The 16,647-nt window shown below is 52.2% G+C and overlaps 1 protein-coding gene across 3 annotated transcripts; it reads right to left on the bottom strand.

The window, feature by feature from the left end:
- Positions 1-576: 576 nt before the first annotated feature.
- Positions 577-16,252, bottom strand: Cimap1d (CIMAP1 family member D). Of its 3 annotated transcripts, XM_063263163.1 has the most exons (6): positions 15,927-16,251; positions 15,461-15,809; positions 12,544-12,654; positions 4,989-5,096; positions 2,937-3,050; positions 577-1,454 (listed from the first exon to the last, which is right to left on the bottom strand). In XM_063263163.1, exons 5-6 carry the CDS (start codon positions 2,959-2,961, stop codon positions 970-972), a joined length of 510 nt encoding a protein of 169 aa, XP_063119233.1. In that variant the 5' UTR covers positions 2,962-3,050; positions 4,989-5,096; positions 12,544-12,654; positions 15,461-15,809; positions 15,927-16,251; the 3' UTR covers positions 577-969. The 3 variants fall into 3 exon arrangements, with proteins under 3 accessions (XP_063119233.1, XP_038934561.1, NP_001178706.1); XM_039078633.2 differs by lacking the exon at positions 15,461-15,809 and having other exon boundaries at positions 15,927-16,252; NM_001191777.1 differs by lacking the exons at positions 12,544-12,654; positions 15,461-15,809; positions 15,927-16,251 and adding an exon at positions 5,989-6,115 and having other exon boundaries at positions 970-1,454.
- Positions 16,253-16,647: the final 395 nt, after the last annotated feature.

Below are 16,647 nucleotides of genomic sequence, written 5' to 3'. Positions count from 1 at the left end.
CCCCCGCCCTATCCAGGACAGCTCTGCCCGGAAACAAAGAGAAGAGGGCTGGGCGGGGCGGGTTGCGGAGGAGGGGCAAGGCCCGCTAGATCGAAGCCGAGAGAAACTAGATCACTGCCTGCGAAGGGGGCGGGGCGCCCGCGCCGGGGCCCTCTGCAATCTCAACACAGGCACATTAAGGAGTCGAGCCAGGTCGCCAGGTCGCCTTTGGTGCTGGAGGAGAAGCGCCACTTGGGGTCTGAGAAAGGGCTGTGTAAGTGTGGACCACGGCATTCTGGGTCTGGGCGCACACCCATCATGTGTGCTCCTCGTCAGAATGGGGAGGTTGATGGTCTGACTCAGCTCTTTAATCTGCAGTCCAAATGACAGTAAATAATACTTTAATAAACTCCTACATATCCCTCAAAGCCTAGCTTCCCAGTACCCCTTCCCGAACCGCTCTGTCTCTAGCCTCCTGCTGCCAGGGTCCCCCCACTCGCCCCATGTGAGCTGCATGAGGTTTGCAGAGTTGTTGAGTGTTTTCTTTGCAGCGCGGTTAGAAGTGCTAAATAAACCCATGTGCACAGTGCTAACAGCTGTTGATGGAGAAATGATTTATTGGCAAACAACTCTAGAGGGCAGGGTGAGAAGGGCAGAGGCATCAGGGCCACCTGCAGGAGAGGTCTCCGGCCTCATCTGCAGAAACCCAAGTGGCCTGGACACTGAATTCTAGGACACACAGCTCCCTGTCCAGTCAGGGAAAGGGACACTTCTCCTGGCCTGGTCTGACCTGGGAAAAGAAACTGGGGCCCTGGAAGGAGGTTCATCACCCTGTATGGAGCCTTGGGTCACAGGCCCCAGGGACAGAAAGATCAGGTGGCCTCAAAGGACCTCGAACTGCAGAAGGGGAGGGAGGCACCTCCTCTGTTCCACTCTGAGGAAACAAGGCCGGGGGGGCCTAGGGGGGGAGCAGCCTGTGCCCTGCAACAGTCAGCATTTGGTGTCCCCTACCATGGTGGATGCCCTCTTTGAGTGACGGATGCCCATGGTATATGCTGGGGCCCTGGCCCGGTTAACAGTGACCTGTTCCGGGTTGTGGGTACCAGGACCCGGTGTGTCTTCCGGGGGCCGTGGTGTTCGGGGTCTCCCCAGTATGCTGAAGGCCGGCCTACGCTGCCGGTAGGTGTTGGGGTCAGGACTCTCGTACTGTCCAGGGCCTGGAGTCTCAGAAGGATCCTGAGGGGGGCGTGCGGGGGGTGTGCGGCCCACAACTGTGTAGCTGGGACTGCTAGGCTTGATAAAGATCTGTGACCCCCAGAGGGGTGGCATGGTGTAGGCATTGGGGGCAGGAGCAGAGGTGTCTGGGGGCTTCTGTCGGAGGCGAGAGCCCAGCGTGAAAGCTGGGGCGTTCCGCTGGCGTATGGGGGGTGTCTTCTCTGGGCTGTAGGCCCCAGGGCCTGGTGTTACCTCCAGACCTGGAGAGTCAATAGGCATGGGCACAAGATGGAGGCCTCGCCTGACCAAAGACCTGCACCAGAGTCTGCGCGGAATCCCACTCTCACCCCAGCCAGCCGCATTCTTCCCACATGCATTCTTTTCCTGATACTCCCGTGTTCAGACTCCAACTTCCACAGCCCAGACATCCCCCTCCTGCTTCCCACACTCGCTCCAGGTGGTGCCCTCTGCCCCTCCAGTACCCCATGGCCACCTGAATTATCCTCTCTGAAGACCCCCGCACCCCGAGATTGACCCTCTAGGTGGGCCTGAGTCCACCATGAAATTCAGGAAGGCAAAGATGTCTAAGCCGGCTCTTCCCTGCGTCTGACTCGGCATTGGCTTGATTAAAGAGGTGGGGCAGGGCAGAGAGACAAGATGGAGCAGCCAAGGAGCACAGGGAGATGGGTGAGAGAGTAAGAAGATGGGGTGCACGGAGGGCGGGGAGGGAGGGAGGAACGGAAGGAAGGATAGGTAGATGGACGTAGAATGGATGCATGGCTGAGTGAATGGGAGGATATAGACTGATAAGTACACGAATGCATGTATAGGTGAATGGATTTACGGATGAATGGCAAGAATAAGAATTAATAGGTGCATGGATGATGGGTGGATGGGTGGGTGGGTGGGCGGATGGATGGGTGGATGGATGGGTGGATGGGCGGATGGGTGGATGGATGGATGGGTGGGTGGGTGGATGGGTGGGTGGGTGGGTGGATGGGTGGGTGGGTGGGTGGATGGATGGGTGGGTGGGTGGGTGGGTGGGTGGGTGGGTGGGTGGGTGGGTGGGCGGATGGGTGGGTGGGTGGGTGGGTGGATGGGTGGGTGGGTGGATGGGTGGGTGGGCGGATGGGTGGATGGATGGGTGGATGGGCGGATGGGTGGATGGATGGATGGGTGGGTGGGTGGATGGGTGGGTGGGTGGGTGGATGGGTGGGTGGGTGGATGGGTGGGTGGGTGGGCGGATGGGTGGATGGGTGGATGGGTGGGTGGGTGGATGGGTGGGTGGGTGGGTGGGTGGGTGGTGGGTGGGTGGTGGGTGGATGGGTGGATGGTGGGTGGGTGGATGGGTGGATGGATGGGCGGTTAGGTGGGTGGATGGATGGGTGAGGGGGTAGATGGATAGATGAATGGCTGGGTAGATGGATGGTGAATGAATTGATGAATGGGTGAATAGGTGGACTGATAACACGGGCAGAGGATAAAGTCAAGTGTCTGAACAATCCTCCAAGAACCATGCAGAGGGGTTGTTTGCACTGGAACCAGGCCTCCCTACCCCTAGGCTGCGGGGTCACCACATTGCCACCTCAGCTCAAGGCCTGAGGGACTGGAGAAATGGCCCTTCATCTGAAAATACAAGGGTTTTATCACTGCAAACACAGTTCTTGGAGCTCCAGTGGAACAGGAGAGGACGCTCCCCACTTCTAAGCTCCCATTTCCCACCACACACGTTACTTACTCACCTCTAATCTTACCCCGGCCCTGCATGGAGTAGGCAGGGGGACAGCTACGGCCAAAGCGAGTAACTTTCGGGTCCAAGAAGTAGACAGGTCCTGGGCTGGAATCCTGGAGGGGTGCTGGGGAAGGGAGCCAGAGTCCCAAAGGTACCCTGAGGAAAGGCCTCCCCTGACCCTCCCCTAAGGCCTGGAGCCTCCTGAGAGCCTGAAGCCTCTCCACCTGGGAGCCACAGCCTCGGAAGTGCTGAACAAGCCAGGGACTGTGGCATGCCAATCCCGGCAGGACCTTGGTCACTCATTGACTGAGGGGGATCAGTCTGCCTGGGCCACATTGTCACACCAGCATGGAAGGAAGAGGTCGCTGATGTTTTACAGATGTCTGTGTGGAAATGGAACCCAGACCCTCCCTCACACATTACCTTAGCTTTCACCCTGACTACACTTCCAGCCTGATCACTGTTGACCTCTAGGCGCACTAGCATGTTGACAGCAAACATGAGTTCAGTAGGCATGGGGAGTGTTGCTGGGCCCCTGATGAGCCCTGCCCGTGAGTGGTCAACCTCACCAGGTCTTTCTCAAAGCCTCGCTGAGTCCCAGAATGTACCTAGGTACCACCTAGAAGTGGGCTTCTGTGCAAAGACACACAAGCAGGGTTTGCACACGCAGTAGGCTCCCCACCACCTCAATGGTGGTCACTTACGTTAAGCAATGGCCCTCAGAAACACCCCACGCCCCGTTTGACAAGAATTTGTTTCCAGCCCTTCTGAAGCTCAGAGCTCATCTAAATGACTCCTGGGTAGGGGGAAGGTTGGGTCACAGTCACCAGTATGTGCTGGGCCACACACAGGAAGATGCCTTCCACTCCACCTCAGCTTGCCTGGGTAAGCCTCCTGGCCCATTTTCCTACACAGCCCTGTGAGAAGAAAACCCAGCTTGGGCATCAGGACGTATTCCACTCACCAGCAGGCCGCACTTGGTGTGCCCTTCTCCTGGGACCTTCTTTACCAAACATTTTTAAAATATAGTTTTCTTTTGTTTTGTTTTGTTTTGTTTAGGGGGCGGGCAGTATCTCTCTATTATGTGTCTCTGGCTGGTTCACTCTGCAGATCAGGCTGGCCTTGAACTCAGAGATCTACCTGCCTCTCTCTCCCAACTGCTGGCACTAAAAGCTGTTCACTGCCAGCACAGACTTTTTTCTGAATTATACACGTCTGTGAGGGAGGTTTTATGTGCCATTGGGGTAGAACCCACTGAAGCCTAAAGACAGATTCAGATTTCGCTGGGGGTTCTGAGCCCCACTGTGCAAGAGCAGTGAGAACTTGTAAGCCTTATCCCACCAGAGTCTTGCTTTACCTCACTGAGCCCGGATCTCACTCCCCGCTCTGGGCCCTTACCTCAGTGGATCCTCCAGCCTTCTGTCTCATGACCTTGATGTGTTCACAGCAGCCCCTTACCCAGACAGCCTCCATCCCACCCAATGGGGAGTTAAAGCAGCCTTAGGACTGAGTGCTGCTGCCATGGTGACTGGGGTGTTCAGCCAACATTACTGAGAACTAAGAGCTGGCTGTGGGGCTTAGATGTCCTGCACTATAGAATCAGAGGACAGGGGAGGCCCCAGGGCCTGCTCCCCAGAACCTCTGCCCACCACCAAAGACCGCCCTGCGCTCAGGGTCACAAATGTGCACATGGACTTTATTTGACGCTTTTGGAACACCAAGCAGGACCACAGCTTTCTTTGTTCCTCTTTTGAATCAAGCCCAAGGCCCTACACATTGTAGGCAGGAGCTCTACCCACTGAGGGGCATCCTGTACCCTAGACACCCAATACTGGTAGACACAGCAAAATCTTGGTATCTGGCCAGATGTAATAATACGCATTTGTGGTCCCTGAATTTGGGGGGTGGTGGCAAGGAGGATCAGGAGTTCAAAGCCAGCCTTAGCTGCAGAAGGAGGCAACTACTTGCCAGATGTGGCCCTGGCTGCCCTGCTCAGCCCGAGGCTTGCTTCAGAGAGACTCTGGAGGCTTGGGGGAAGTACCCTGTACCCAGCTGGTCTTACCTTCACTGGGCCTCCGAGCGAGTGAGTAGGCAGGACTGGCTGCCTTGGTACAATCGTGATTGACGTAGCCAACGGTGGACGGAAGAACATACAAGCCAGGTCCCGAGCCTGAGACACAAAGACCAGATCAGAGCTAGTGCTTGAAACCCAGAGGGGTTAGGTAGAGTCCCACCCTGGACCCCTGCCACCTCCATGTCTGAGTGGAGAAAATGTCCTGGACGACTGGGTGACACCGGCATTGTGAGCTAATCATGAATCATAGGGTCTGCAGAGACTTGGAAAACAGAGACCCAAGGAGACAGGGTAACACAGAAAGGAAAGAGGTTGGGAGCAAAGACCATCACTGGTGGGGAAACTGAGGCAGGGAACAGAGTAGTTGTCTCGCAGTGGGCTACTAAAGCTAAAGGCATAGACACTGTCCCATGTGGGGAAACAGGCCAGCACGGGGAGAGCGTCGCAGGAGAGGAAACCAGGGCCAGAGTATGGAGACCACTACAGCTAGAAAAACTGAGGCTGGAGACAAAGACACCACTGAGGGAGGAAAACTGAACCTAGAGTGGAGAGATCCCCAGGTTGTGTGGTTAAATGAGGAACGTGAACCCAGGACAGAAAGATTGTTCCTGAGGGGAAACTGAGGCCAGTCACAGAGAAACACCACCTCAGAGGTCCAGGGAGATGGTGATCTGACCCCGTGTCCATTATGGGATGGGAAACTGAGTGTGCAGCCTGCATCCTACACAAATGCCCTCCTCTGAGCATCCAGCCTCAGCCCCTTCACACACACCCCCCTCTGCAGTCCCCCACATCCACTCTCCCTCTAACGTCCTCCCTCAGGTTCTGCTATACTGTGTCCAACCTGTCCCCCTGTAGGGCAAGTGTGCAGGGCCAGCCGGTCCCACAGGGGACATATGGACCTGCCTGCAGATACTACCTCTACTCAATGTCCCACAAGCCCAGTAGGGAGACAGGAGGAGCCCTCCCCAACAAGGCCAGCACGAACCATTCTCCAAGGTGGCCACTCCACAGGACTTCCTCAGTCCGGTCTCCGGGATGTGGCCATCAGCCACCCGCCGAGCCAGGGGCACTGTAGCTGGCCTGGCCACTGGGTCGCAGCTGAGGGTCCCCATGGTGAACAGAGCCTCGGGTAGGCTCCTGCGTCCTGCTACTCTGGTACCACAAACCAGGCACTGTCCCCAATCCTCACAGCTCAGCCGGTGTTGGCAGAAGCTTGGCCTCACCACACCCTCCCCACCACACAGACAGCCCCTTGTCCCTAAGCAAGGATCTCAGGGCCTGGCCAGAGCTAGTCTGGTCGGCCGGACGCTGGCCTGGAAGTAGAGCTGAGATCAAGTGTCAACCAGGTGGCTGGATGGTCCAGGAAAGACTCCAGTGTCAGCCGAACAGGTCCCCAGGGAGTCGGCTGAGCTGGGCCACAGGGCCAGAGCAGGCTCTAGGGACCCAGGACTGCAAACAGGACACCCAAAGGAACATGGATGCAAAGCCTCATTTCCACAGATCGCAGGGTTGTGGACAGCATGTCCCCAGCTCAGCCGGGCGTTCATTAGAACCGGCTTTCCTTCATTCATCAGCTAACACGTACCGAGGAGCACCTGATGTGTCCCAGACTCTGTTCAGGGTGGTGTGAATAGAACAGGAACAGACTGGGAAAGGGAGGGAGGGAGTTCTTGGGGTGCACAGAGAAGCTAAACAATAAATGTAACAGACAGATTGTTCTGGTATGAACCACCCTGACAAGGAAGACCTGTGAGGGTAAGAGACCAGCTCTGCAAAGGTCCTGAGGCAGAGCTGAGGACAGAACAGGCCTATGTTTTCACCTCTGCCAAAGGCTACCATGGTGTCCCCAGCAGAGAGTACTGGGAAGGTCAACAGAGTGAAACTCAGATGTCTCCCAGTTTGTTTCTATGCTGTTGGGCATTTTTTTAATGTAATGACTTGGGGATGGGGCGGGAGGGGGGGTTGCTTTGTACCGTTCTGTTTTGTTTGAGTCAGACTCAAAGTAGCCCAGGTTGATCTTGAACTCCTGACCCTCCTGCCTCTGCCTTCCCAGCGCTAGGACTGCAAGAGGTGACCGAGAACTACCTTCTTCTTCAGTCACAGACAGTGGAGACTCACATGATTAAGATTCTCAGAGTCCACAGAAACATGCCAGAAGGCCTGAGCCCTGGGCTCTCCAACAAATTTCACGTCAGCCATTTTGGATTTTTTTTTTTTTAAGGATGTATTTACTTGTTTTATGTAAGTACACTGTACACTGTCACTGTCTTCAGATACACCAGAAGAGGGCATCAGATCTCATTACAGATGGTTGTGAGCCACCGCGTGGTTGTTGGGAATTGAACTCAGGACCTCAGGAAGAGCAGTCAGAGCTCTTAACCACTAAGCCCTCTCTCCAGCCCACCATTTTGGATTCTAGCCCCTGACTCCTATGAGTCCCTGAAGCTGGGATCCAGGAGTCTCAGAGGAGCCCACAAGCCCAACATGCATGTCCTTGTCCTCTTGACCAACTCTATTCAGCTCCACCCTTGGCCACATGGGATTAGATGGCTGATCCTGGACCCCACCACCACCACCACCACCCAATGCTTCAACCCCAGGTCCTCACAACGTTAAGGATTCCTTGGTCACACAACCAGTTAAAGTGGCTCACAGCTCACTGCTTGGTTACCTGGACCCTCCAGCTCCCATCATGCAATGCTCTCTGTTCTAGACCATGGCAGCCTGGGCAGCAAGGAGTAAGGACCTGCTTGTCCTGTGCTCAGGCAAATACACTCATGTCTTTCTACAACGTCAGAAGGTACCAAATAACAATAAATTCACAATGTCCAATGATTTCAGTGACAGCAACTTATGATACATCCCGCCAACCTCAGAAGCCTGTCAGGGGCTAACCAGGTATTGTTTGTTTCGATCAGAATTACTGGCTAGTGCACCTACCTGTCCATACACGGTCTACAGAACAGATTCAAGTTAAAGAGGCTGCCACATAGTCCAAGAGGTTTTGGGAGCTGAGAACAAGTCTGCATGGGGAAGATAATGAACCAGGCAAGGCCAGTTTGGGGCTGCTGGGGTCAGAGTTGGAGGGTGAAGTTGCTCCCTTCTGCCCGCCACAAGGTGAAAGACCAATAAAGTGGAAACTTCTGGCTTCCTTGGAAAGTCAGTCGCGTCAGACGTGTTTTGCTGGGGCAAGCACGTGAAGGAGTGTTTTCCTGAAGCAGACACAGATGGAAGGATGTTCTGCTAAAGCAAGCATGTGAAAGGAGACTTGATGAAGGAGTCTTTGCTAACGGCAAGCATGGGTTGGTTCGCCTTACATTGCGTAGCTGAGCTCCGTTTATCGTGACTCCATAGAGACACTACCTCTGGTGGCTGGTGGACTAGAAGGGAGGTTAAAGCATTTAAGAACTGTTATTAAAAATAGGGTTGAGAAAATTTTAAGCTACAGATCCAGCTGGGTCTGAAGTAGGGAAATGGAGGTTCAAATATTGGACCAGATAGCCAAACAAGTGGATTGGCAACCAATGTAATAGGCAGTGTCAGAGAGGGGAACGGAACTGAGGCCATGTGCCAAGGAGAGTTAGGAAGTCCTCAGCTTGCTGATCCTTGACACACACACCAGGCATCCAAGTTGGTGTGGGGCCATGACCCCACAGTATCCGTCAGTTATGGCATTCTTTTTTTTTTTTTTTTTTTTGGTTCTTTTTTTCGGAGCTGGGGACCGAACCCAGGGCCTTGCGCTTCCTAGGCAAGCGCTCTACCACTGAGCTAAATCCCCAACCCCAAGTTATGGCATTCTTATGGGACCCTTTTTCAGATGTGTCTGGTAAATTCTTGGTCCTGTTTTCTCTGGTGTGATTTTGAAATGTCCACATTTGCCCCACAGCCTCACCTCGATAAACACCGAGTGGCTCCCTTTCAAGTACCAGAAATATGCCATGCCAACCATGTATCGCGCACACAGCTGGTGCAGCATCTGGGTCCACCCAGAGGCTGTGGTCATTCCTCTCCCTCAGAATGAGGTCAAAGCCTGCTTGATGACGGCAGAGTCACCCAGAGCGGCGCACAGTCCTGAAGTCTGAAACATATACAGGCGGCCTTATCTCTTCCTGTTTTAGCTGACACAGTAACTGACACAGGGACCTGGATTTTTGGTTTGGTTTGGTTTGGTTTGGTTTGGATTTTTAGATTTGTTTATTATGTATACAATGTTCTGCCTGCATGTATGTCTGCGGAGCCGGAAGAGGGCATCAGATCCCATTACAGATGTTGTGAGCCACCATGTGGTTGCTGGGATTTGAACTCAGGACCTCTAGAAGAGCAGCCAGTGCTCTTAACCACTGAGCCATCTCTCCAGCCCAAGACCTGTATTTTTTTTTCTTTTCTTTTTTTTTTTTTTCGGAGCTGGGGACCAAACCCAAGGCCTTGCGCTTGCTAGGCAAGCGCTCTACCACTGAGCTAAATCCCCAACCCCAAGACCTGTATTTTTATTAACCAGCTACAAGCCTAAAATGGGCAGGTTGTGAGCTGTTCTAAGCCTTTGGGCTGCTAATAACTTGATAAATGGCTCATTACTGGCCATCTGGCTCACCCTGGCTCAGTCTGTCCATGGGTGTCCTTAAGGCTGTTCTCTTATGGTGACCTCTTGGTGAGTCCCTTGGCAACCTGCTCATTGAGACTCCTCCCGGACCCTCTTCCTGACCACATCTTCCCTTTCTTCCTCATGATCCTCTTTCCTGTGCTTTCTTCCTCTCTCCCTGGGACCCCTGGCTGGGATCAGAGTTCAGTCTTCCTCTCCCCTCTGCCCAACCATAGGCTACTCACTCAGCTCTTTATTAACCAATTAGAGATCATTGGAGAACATTCCTTATACGGCACAGATACAGGAAATGGTTCGATAACCATGACAATGCTAACATTCAGACTGTAACCAGATCTCCCAGAAATCAGCATCTGAGATGGACAAGGACGCAGTGGTGTACTTTTTAAATCCAGGCACTTGGGAGGCAGAGGTAGTTGGATCTCTGAGTTCAAGGCCAGCCTGGTCTACAAAGCCAGGGCTGGATACACTGAAAAACTGTCTTAAAGAGAGAGAGATAGAAACAGAGACAGAGACAAAGAGACAGGGAGACAGAGAGGCAGAGACAGAGAGACAGAGACAGAGACAAAGAGACAGGGAGACAGAGACAGACAGAGACAGGGAGACAGAGAGACAGAGACAGACAAAGACAGAGACAGGGAGTCAGAGACAAAGAGACAGGGAGACAGAGACAGACAGACAGAGACAGAGAGACAGAGACAGAGACAGGGAGACAGAGAGAGAGAGAGAGAGAGAGAGAGAGAATATTCAGCATCTGAATATACAGTGCACAAGACCAACCCTCAACACAGTCTCAGGGAAATCATACTGTCTTATACAATATGGAGTAACTTAGGATAGGGCACAGCCTGAACCCAGCCCCATTTCACCTCCTTACAGCCAAAGCCCTACACTGACCAAAACCAATGTACAGGAAGATACAACCCCTCAGCCATAGACTCAGAGCCAGGCAGAGAGAGGGGACCAGGCCCGAAAAGCTCTCTCAAGCCCATCCAAGTCCATTTCCTGAGCCGGTGCCACCAGACAGCCCCGGAAGCTTTGAGGCTGGTGGATTGTTGAGCCCATGGCATGGAACTCACTGGTGCCCTCTGGTGGATGAAAGGAGAACAGGCCCTAACTGTTCTGCGCACTCTGAAGCTGTACTAGAAAGATGAGAACAAGAGGCGAAGACAGATAAAATCAGATAAAAAGGACGGATAAGTGGAGGATGGTGGAGGATGGTGGAGGATGGTGGGCAATGGTTGAGGATGGTGGGGGTGTTGGGGGATGGTCAGCAATGGTTGAGGATAGCCAGAGGATGTATGAAGAGCTTGGAGATCATGGGAGTATGGTGGCAAGTCAGAGCACTGTTGATGGGCTCTCATCCTGTGTTTGATAACATCGGCATGGCTTCCCTTTCTCTCTGCTCTCATAGGCTTTGCTCACCCTGTTGAGTATCTTTTTTTTTTTTTCAGAGCTGGGGACTGAACCCAGGGCCTTGCGCTTCCTAGGTAAGCGCTCTACCACTGAGCTAAATCCCCAGCCCCTTCTGTTGAGTATCTTATACATGTCTCCCTCAGAGGCCTTTTCTTAGGCTATGCTTCTGCCATAGCAGCTGTGACGAGCCATTTAATGGCTTCATGCGCACAGCTGTTTCCTCTGTCTCCCTGTGCCCAGGTGGACGAAGAGCAGCTGGGGTAGACCAGTTCTCCCGGAGACTCTGTAGACAGCCCATGCCTCATCTACATGCCTCTTGTCCCTGAGCCTGAGGCACCATCCTCTCAGAACCAGAATCTGTCTGATTCGTCTTCCTTCCTCAAAACAGTGGTGGGGGTCTCAGGTCAAAGGCTTCCAGGGAAGGGGAACCCCCAGAGCATCTGGCTATGTGCAGCCTGATGGGGAGGGGTACATCGTTGGAGACCGGTTCTAATGTTGTGATTCCAACGGTAATCTATATGTGCAAGTGCTGAAGGTCCTCGTCCCCAATAGGTTTTTGATCGATCAATAAAGATGCCAGTGGCCAATGACTGGGCAAAGGGAGACTGGGTGGGACCCTTAGAGATGCTTAGGCTAGGATGCGGGGGGCAGGGGGTGAGGAACCATGAAGTGCTGGCAGACGACGCACATAGGAGCTGTGGAAGAGAAAGCCAACCAGCCATGTGAGAAATCATGTGGGCAGTCATTGTCCACTTCCCACACAGGATTGGGCCTGGGGTAGCAGGGGAAGGTTTAGAAGTGCCTGACCTGGGGTTGGGGATTTAGCTCAGTGGCAGAGCACTTGCCTAGCAAGCTCAAGGCCCTGGGTTCGGTCCCCAGCTCCAAAAAATAAAGAGCACTGGCTGCTCTTCCAGAGGTCCTGAGTTCAAATCCCAGCAACCACATGGTGGCTCACAACCATCTGTAATGGGATCTGATGCCCTCTTCTGGTGTGTCTGAAGACAGCTACAATGTACTCACATATAATAACATAAATAAATCTTAAAAAAAAAAAAAGCCTACATCCGATCCAGTCTCTCTCTGTCTTGTGCATCACATGTAGGCTCTCAGCTACTTCTCCTACCATGATTGCCTCCCTGCTGCCAAGCTCCCTGCCACGATGGCAATGGGCTCATGACACTGCAAGTCAGCCCCCAATTAAGGCTTTCTTTTGTAAGTTGCCTCGTTCATGGTGTCTCTTCACAGCAGTAGAATAATGACCGAGACAGAAGTTGGTACCAGAAGTGGGGTATTGCTGTGACGAGCCTGATCATGTTATTTGTTGGTAGAGTGTGAGCTTTAGGACACTGTATAGTGTCCAGTTGAATGCTCTGAGTAGGAGATTGAACAACAGGAATGCTAAGAGCACCATGGCAGGGAGGCTCAGAGGGGAACAATATCAGTGGCCAAGTCAGAGACCATTCTTTTAGTATTTTAGCAAAGAATGTGGCTGCTTTCTGGCCTTTCGCTAAAAATAAAACCTACCTGAGGCTGAACTGAAGGGTTTTGGATCAGTGTTGTTGGTAGAGGAGAGGTTTCAGGACAGCCTGGTATTGGCTGGGACACGTGGGTTTTAGTGATCACTCTTACGCAGGTCTGCAGTGAAAAGGAGCAAGCAAAGAAAAAAATTAACGGAAATGTACAGGTTGAGGAGAAAAAGAGCATCCGGGTGTGATGTTGAGGACAAGCCTGCTAAACAGAATAAAGAAAGTGGTATCCTCCGGGCAAGACCCCACCCAGCTAATCCCACAACAGTGGGAAAAAAGATTATGCAAATGTAATTCAATGCGGTGAGCTGGTTTAGCCCGAATTGAAGTGGAAACTTCTGGTTTCTTTGGAAAGTCAGTTGTGTCCAACGGTGTTTTGCTGGGGCAAGCACGTGAAGGAGTGTTTTCTTGAAGCAGACACAGGCGAAAAGATGTTTTGCTAGAGCAAGTACCTGTGATGAAGGAGTCTTCACTAAGGACACACATGTATTGGGTCCCCTTCCGTGCGTTGTTAAGCTCCATTTGCCATGACTCCATAGAGACAGATTTACCAAAAATACTCCCGGCGGTGTGGTGGCGGTTTCTTGCAGCTTCCACAGACTCCGGCCAATTGACAGAGCGATGTCAGGTGACACAGACTGGTGTGGCTGAGTGTCTTCGGTTCTGTTGTTTCTGTGTCCCTGCCTTGTGAGGACCACAGCAGCTCACAAGATGGCGTGTTTTTTTTTTTTTTTTTTTTTTGGTTCTTTTTTTCGGAGCTGGGGACCGAACCCAGGGCCTTGCGCTTCCTAGGTAAGCGCTCTACCACTGTGCTAAATCCCCAGCCCCACAAGATGGCGTGTTTACAAGTGCCAGCTCACAGCCTGCCCACCTGGACACCTGGAGCTGTCCTTACCTTCCTAGTACTGTTCATCTCGTCCTCTGTCCCCAAGCCAGGCCCGTTGGCTCAGACTCCTCACAAGCCTTCTAGCTTTATCCCATGGGAACTCTAACAAAGGAGACCTGTCCTGCCCGAGCTGGGCACCTGTACCTTTCCTCCCAGAAAGAGCTGCCATTCACGCAGATCAGAACTGGTTCTCGTGCTTTGGTGAGGGATCCGGCCTCCGGTTCAGAACATCCAGTTTTGGCAGAACAGGACGTGAACCTCTCAAGAAATGAAAGGCTCACGTGCTGAAAACCTGAAGAGGAATTCCAGCAGACTCAATTGTGTCCTTAAAAATCTTCCCTTCCTGGGGCCAGAGAGATGGCTCAGCGGTTAGGAGCACTGACTGCTCTTCCAGCGGTCCTGAGTTCAAATCCCAGCAACCACACGGTGGCTCACAACCATCTGTAGTGAATTTGATGCCCTCTTCTGGTGTGTGTGAAGATACCTATAGTATACTCGTATAAATAAAATAAATAAAATATTTTTAAAAAAAGACAATCTTTCCTTCCCTCTCTGGCAGCCCCTCCAGTTTCCTGCTCTTCCAGAACACAACAGAAATCCAGCCTGCATAACCCTGGTCCTAGCCTTGCCTTCTTCCTGGTGAACTTCTTTCCTCCCACAAGCGCCCACAACTGTCTACTTGTCTGTTCCCATATGAAGGACCTTCCTGACCCCAGTCTACCTTACAGCTCACCTCATTCTGAGTCACCCAAGCTTAGCTTAAGAACCTAATCGAGCACATGCCAGATCACAGCTGTGCTTTATGCCCCCAAGAGACCCCTGAGTTCCAGCATGAGAGGTGGTGGACACTTTAAGGACTGGGCCTAGGCAGAGGTCCTAAAGTAACTGATACTGGGCTCTTAAAAGGGCTGTGGGACTCCTGTCTCCTCCTTGCTCTCTGTTTTGGTCTTGTTTTGTTTGTGGGATAAGGTCTTTATGATTTTGCTTTATTTTGTGTTTGTTTGTTTGTTTGTTTGTTTGTTTGTTTGTTTAGGGAGAAAGGTGGTTTATAACAGTGCCTCTTTGTCCTGGAACTCATTTTGTAGACCAGGCTAGCCTCGAACTCAGATATTCCCCTTCATCTGCTTCCTGAGTGCTGAGATCAAAGGCATGTGCCCCCATACCCTACTGACAGTTACTTGTGATTAAGCCCAGGTCAGGCTCAACTTTAATTCTCCTGCCTCAGCCCGCTGAGCCCTGGGATGACAGGTGCGTACGGGTATTCCCAGCTCTCACTTTTTTTGTTTCTTGGCAGAGAAGTGAATAGGATGCTCCCTTACGCATATCCTGCTTCACCTCAAACGCATTGACTGCGATCTGAATTCCCAAAGCTGTGAGTCAAAATAAGTTATTTCCCGGGGCTGGAGAGATGGCTCAGTGGTTAAAAGCACTGACTGCTCTTCCAGAGGTCCTGAGTTCAAACCCCAGCAACCACATGGTGGCTCACAACCATCTGTAATGAGATCTGATGCCCTCTTCTGGTGTGTCTGACAGTGGGTATGATAAATAAATAAATCTTTAAAAAAAAAAAAAAGTCACTTTCCAGGAGTTACAGAAATAGAAAATGGACTCCTCCCGGCTCAGACTCCTCTCGCTAGAACCAAAGCTCCAGGATGAAGGGAGCTCAGAGATAGAGCTTCTGCCTAAAATCCTCCAATAAGGAGCTGGACGCGTGGCTCAGGGGTGGAGCCCTGCCTAGTGAAAGGCAGGGGGCGTGGTCAAGAGTGGAGTCCCTCCTTAGAATCCCCAAGTGAGGGATGGGGTGTGGAAGGATAGCAGAGTGTTTCCGTGTTTCCCTACGACACACGCGCACACACACACACATGTACACGATATCCTCAGTTAATCCCCTGCGCCCTCTCTGCCACTTTGTGCACAGAACCTAAGTTCCTTGGGCCAGGAACCACACATATATAGTATCACTCAAAAAATTCGTACTGGCCCTTTCCCCTGGCTGGCAGCGCGGGGGCCGCACGATGCCTGGACTTACAGTAAAAGACGTTAACCTGCAGGAGTTCGTCAGAGCTCTGGCAGCCTTCCTCAAAAAGCTCAAAGTCCCCGAATGGGTGGACACAGTCAAGCTGGCCAAACATAAAGAGCTCGGCCCGTGTGATGAAAAGTGGTTCTACACACGAGCTGCTTCCACACGCGCGGCAAGCAAGACCAAGATCCTCGGAGGTGTCAGGCCCAGCCACTTCAGCAGAGGCTCTAAGGGTGTGGCCCGCGGGCTCCTCCAAGTCCTGGAGGGACTGAAAATGATGAAAAAGGACCAAGATGGCGGCCGTAAGCTAACACCTCAGGGACAGAGACATCTGGAAGGATCGCTGGACAGGTGGCAGCTGCCAATGAGAAGCATTAGAACAAAGGATGCTGGGTTAATAAATTGCCTCATTCATAAATAAATAAATAAATAAATAAATAAATAAATTCGTACTGAGTTACTAATGGCCCCTTACCCTAGTAACTGCTCTCATTCTTCAGGTCCTCAGGGCTCTGCCACAAATTATCAAACAGGACCCCAGCGACCAGTCCTGTCATATCTGTTTCCAACACACCCGACAAACCTTAAACAAGACATTGCCTTGGCAATGGTCTACACATGCAGAATCAGAGATGAAGGCAGAAGAAGAATTGAGTTAGAGAACAGTCTGGGCTACAAAGTGAGCCTCTGGCCAGCCTGGGTTATAAAATTCAATAAGTGAAACATATTTCCCCAGCATCTTCATCCCAAGGAAGAGAGGCACTTGACTCCATCATGGCAACAAGATCTGTTGCTTAGCAACCATGTCATCATAATCTTAGCCCCTAGTAACAGGACCATAACTTTGGTAACAGAACCCTGACACAAGGAAATTGAACCTGTCTCCTAGCAACAGGCCCCCAGACCTAGCAACATGCAGCCAGCCCCTAGCAACAAGGCCTTAGGCTGAGCAGCAGGTCTCCGCTCTTGGCAATATGGTCCCTGCCCCACCCAGCAACAGGATCCCAACCTTGGTATCATGGTCCCAGACCTTAGTAACAGAATTCCAGGCTAGCAACCCAGCCCCAGCCCCTAGTAACAGGTTTCTAGCCTAACAACATCGTCCCTGCCCCTAGCAACAGGATCCCATCCTAGCAATACGGGCTCAGCCAATAGTGCCAGCAGAGCCAAATCCTACAAAGATAACGCACATCCCT

Source organism: Rattus norvegicus, chromosome 7, assembly GCF_036323735.1.
Source record: "Rattus norvegicus strain BN/NHsdMcwi chromosome 7, GRCr8, whole genome shotgun sequence".
Taxonomy (NCBI): Eukaryota; Metazoa; Chordata; class Mammalia; order Rodentia; family Muridae; genus Rattus; species Rattus norvegicus.
Note: the sequence above shows the minus strand (reverse complement) of the source record. Positions and strands in the feature narration are given on the sequence as shown.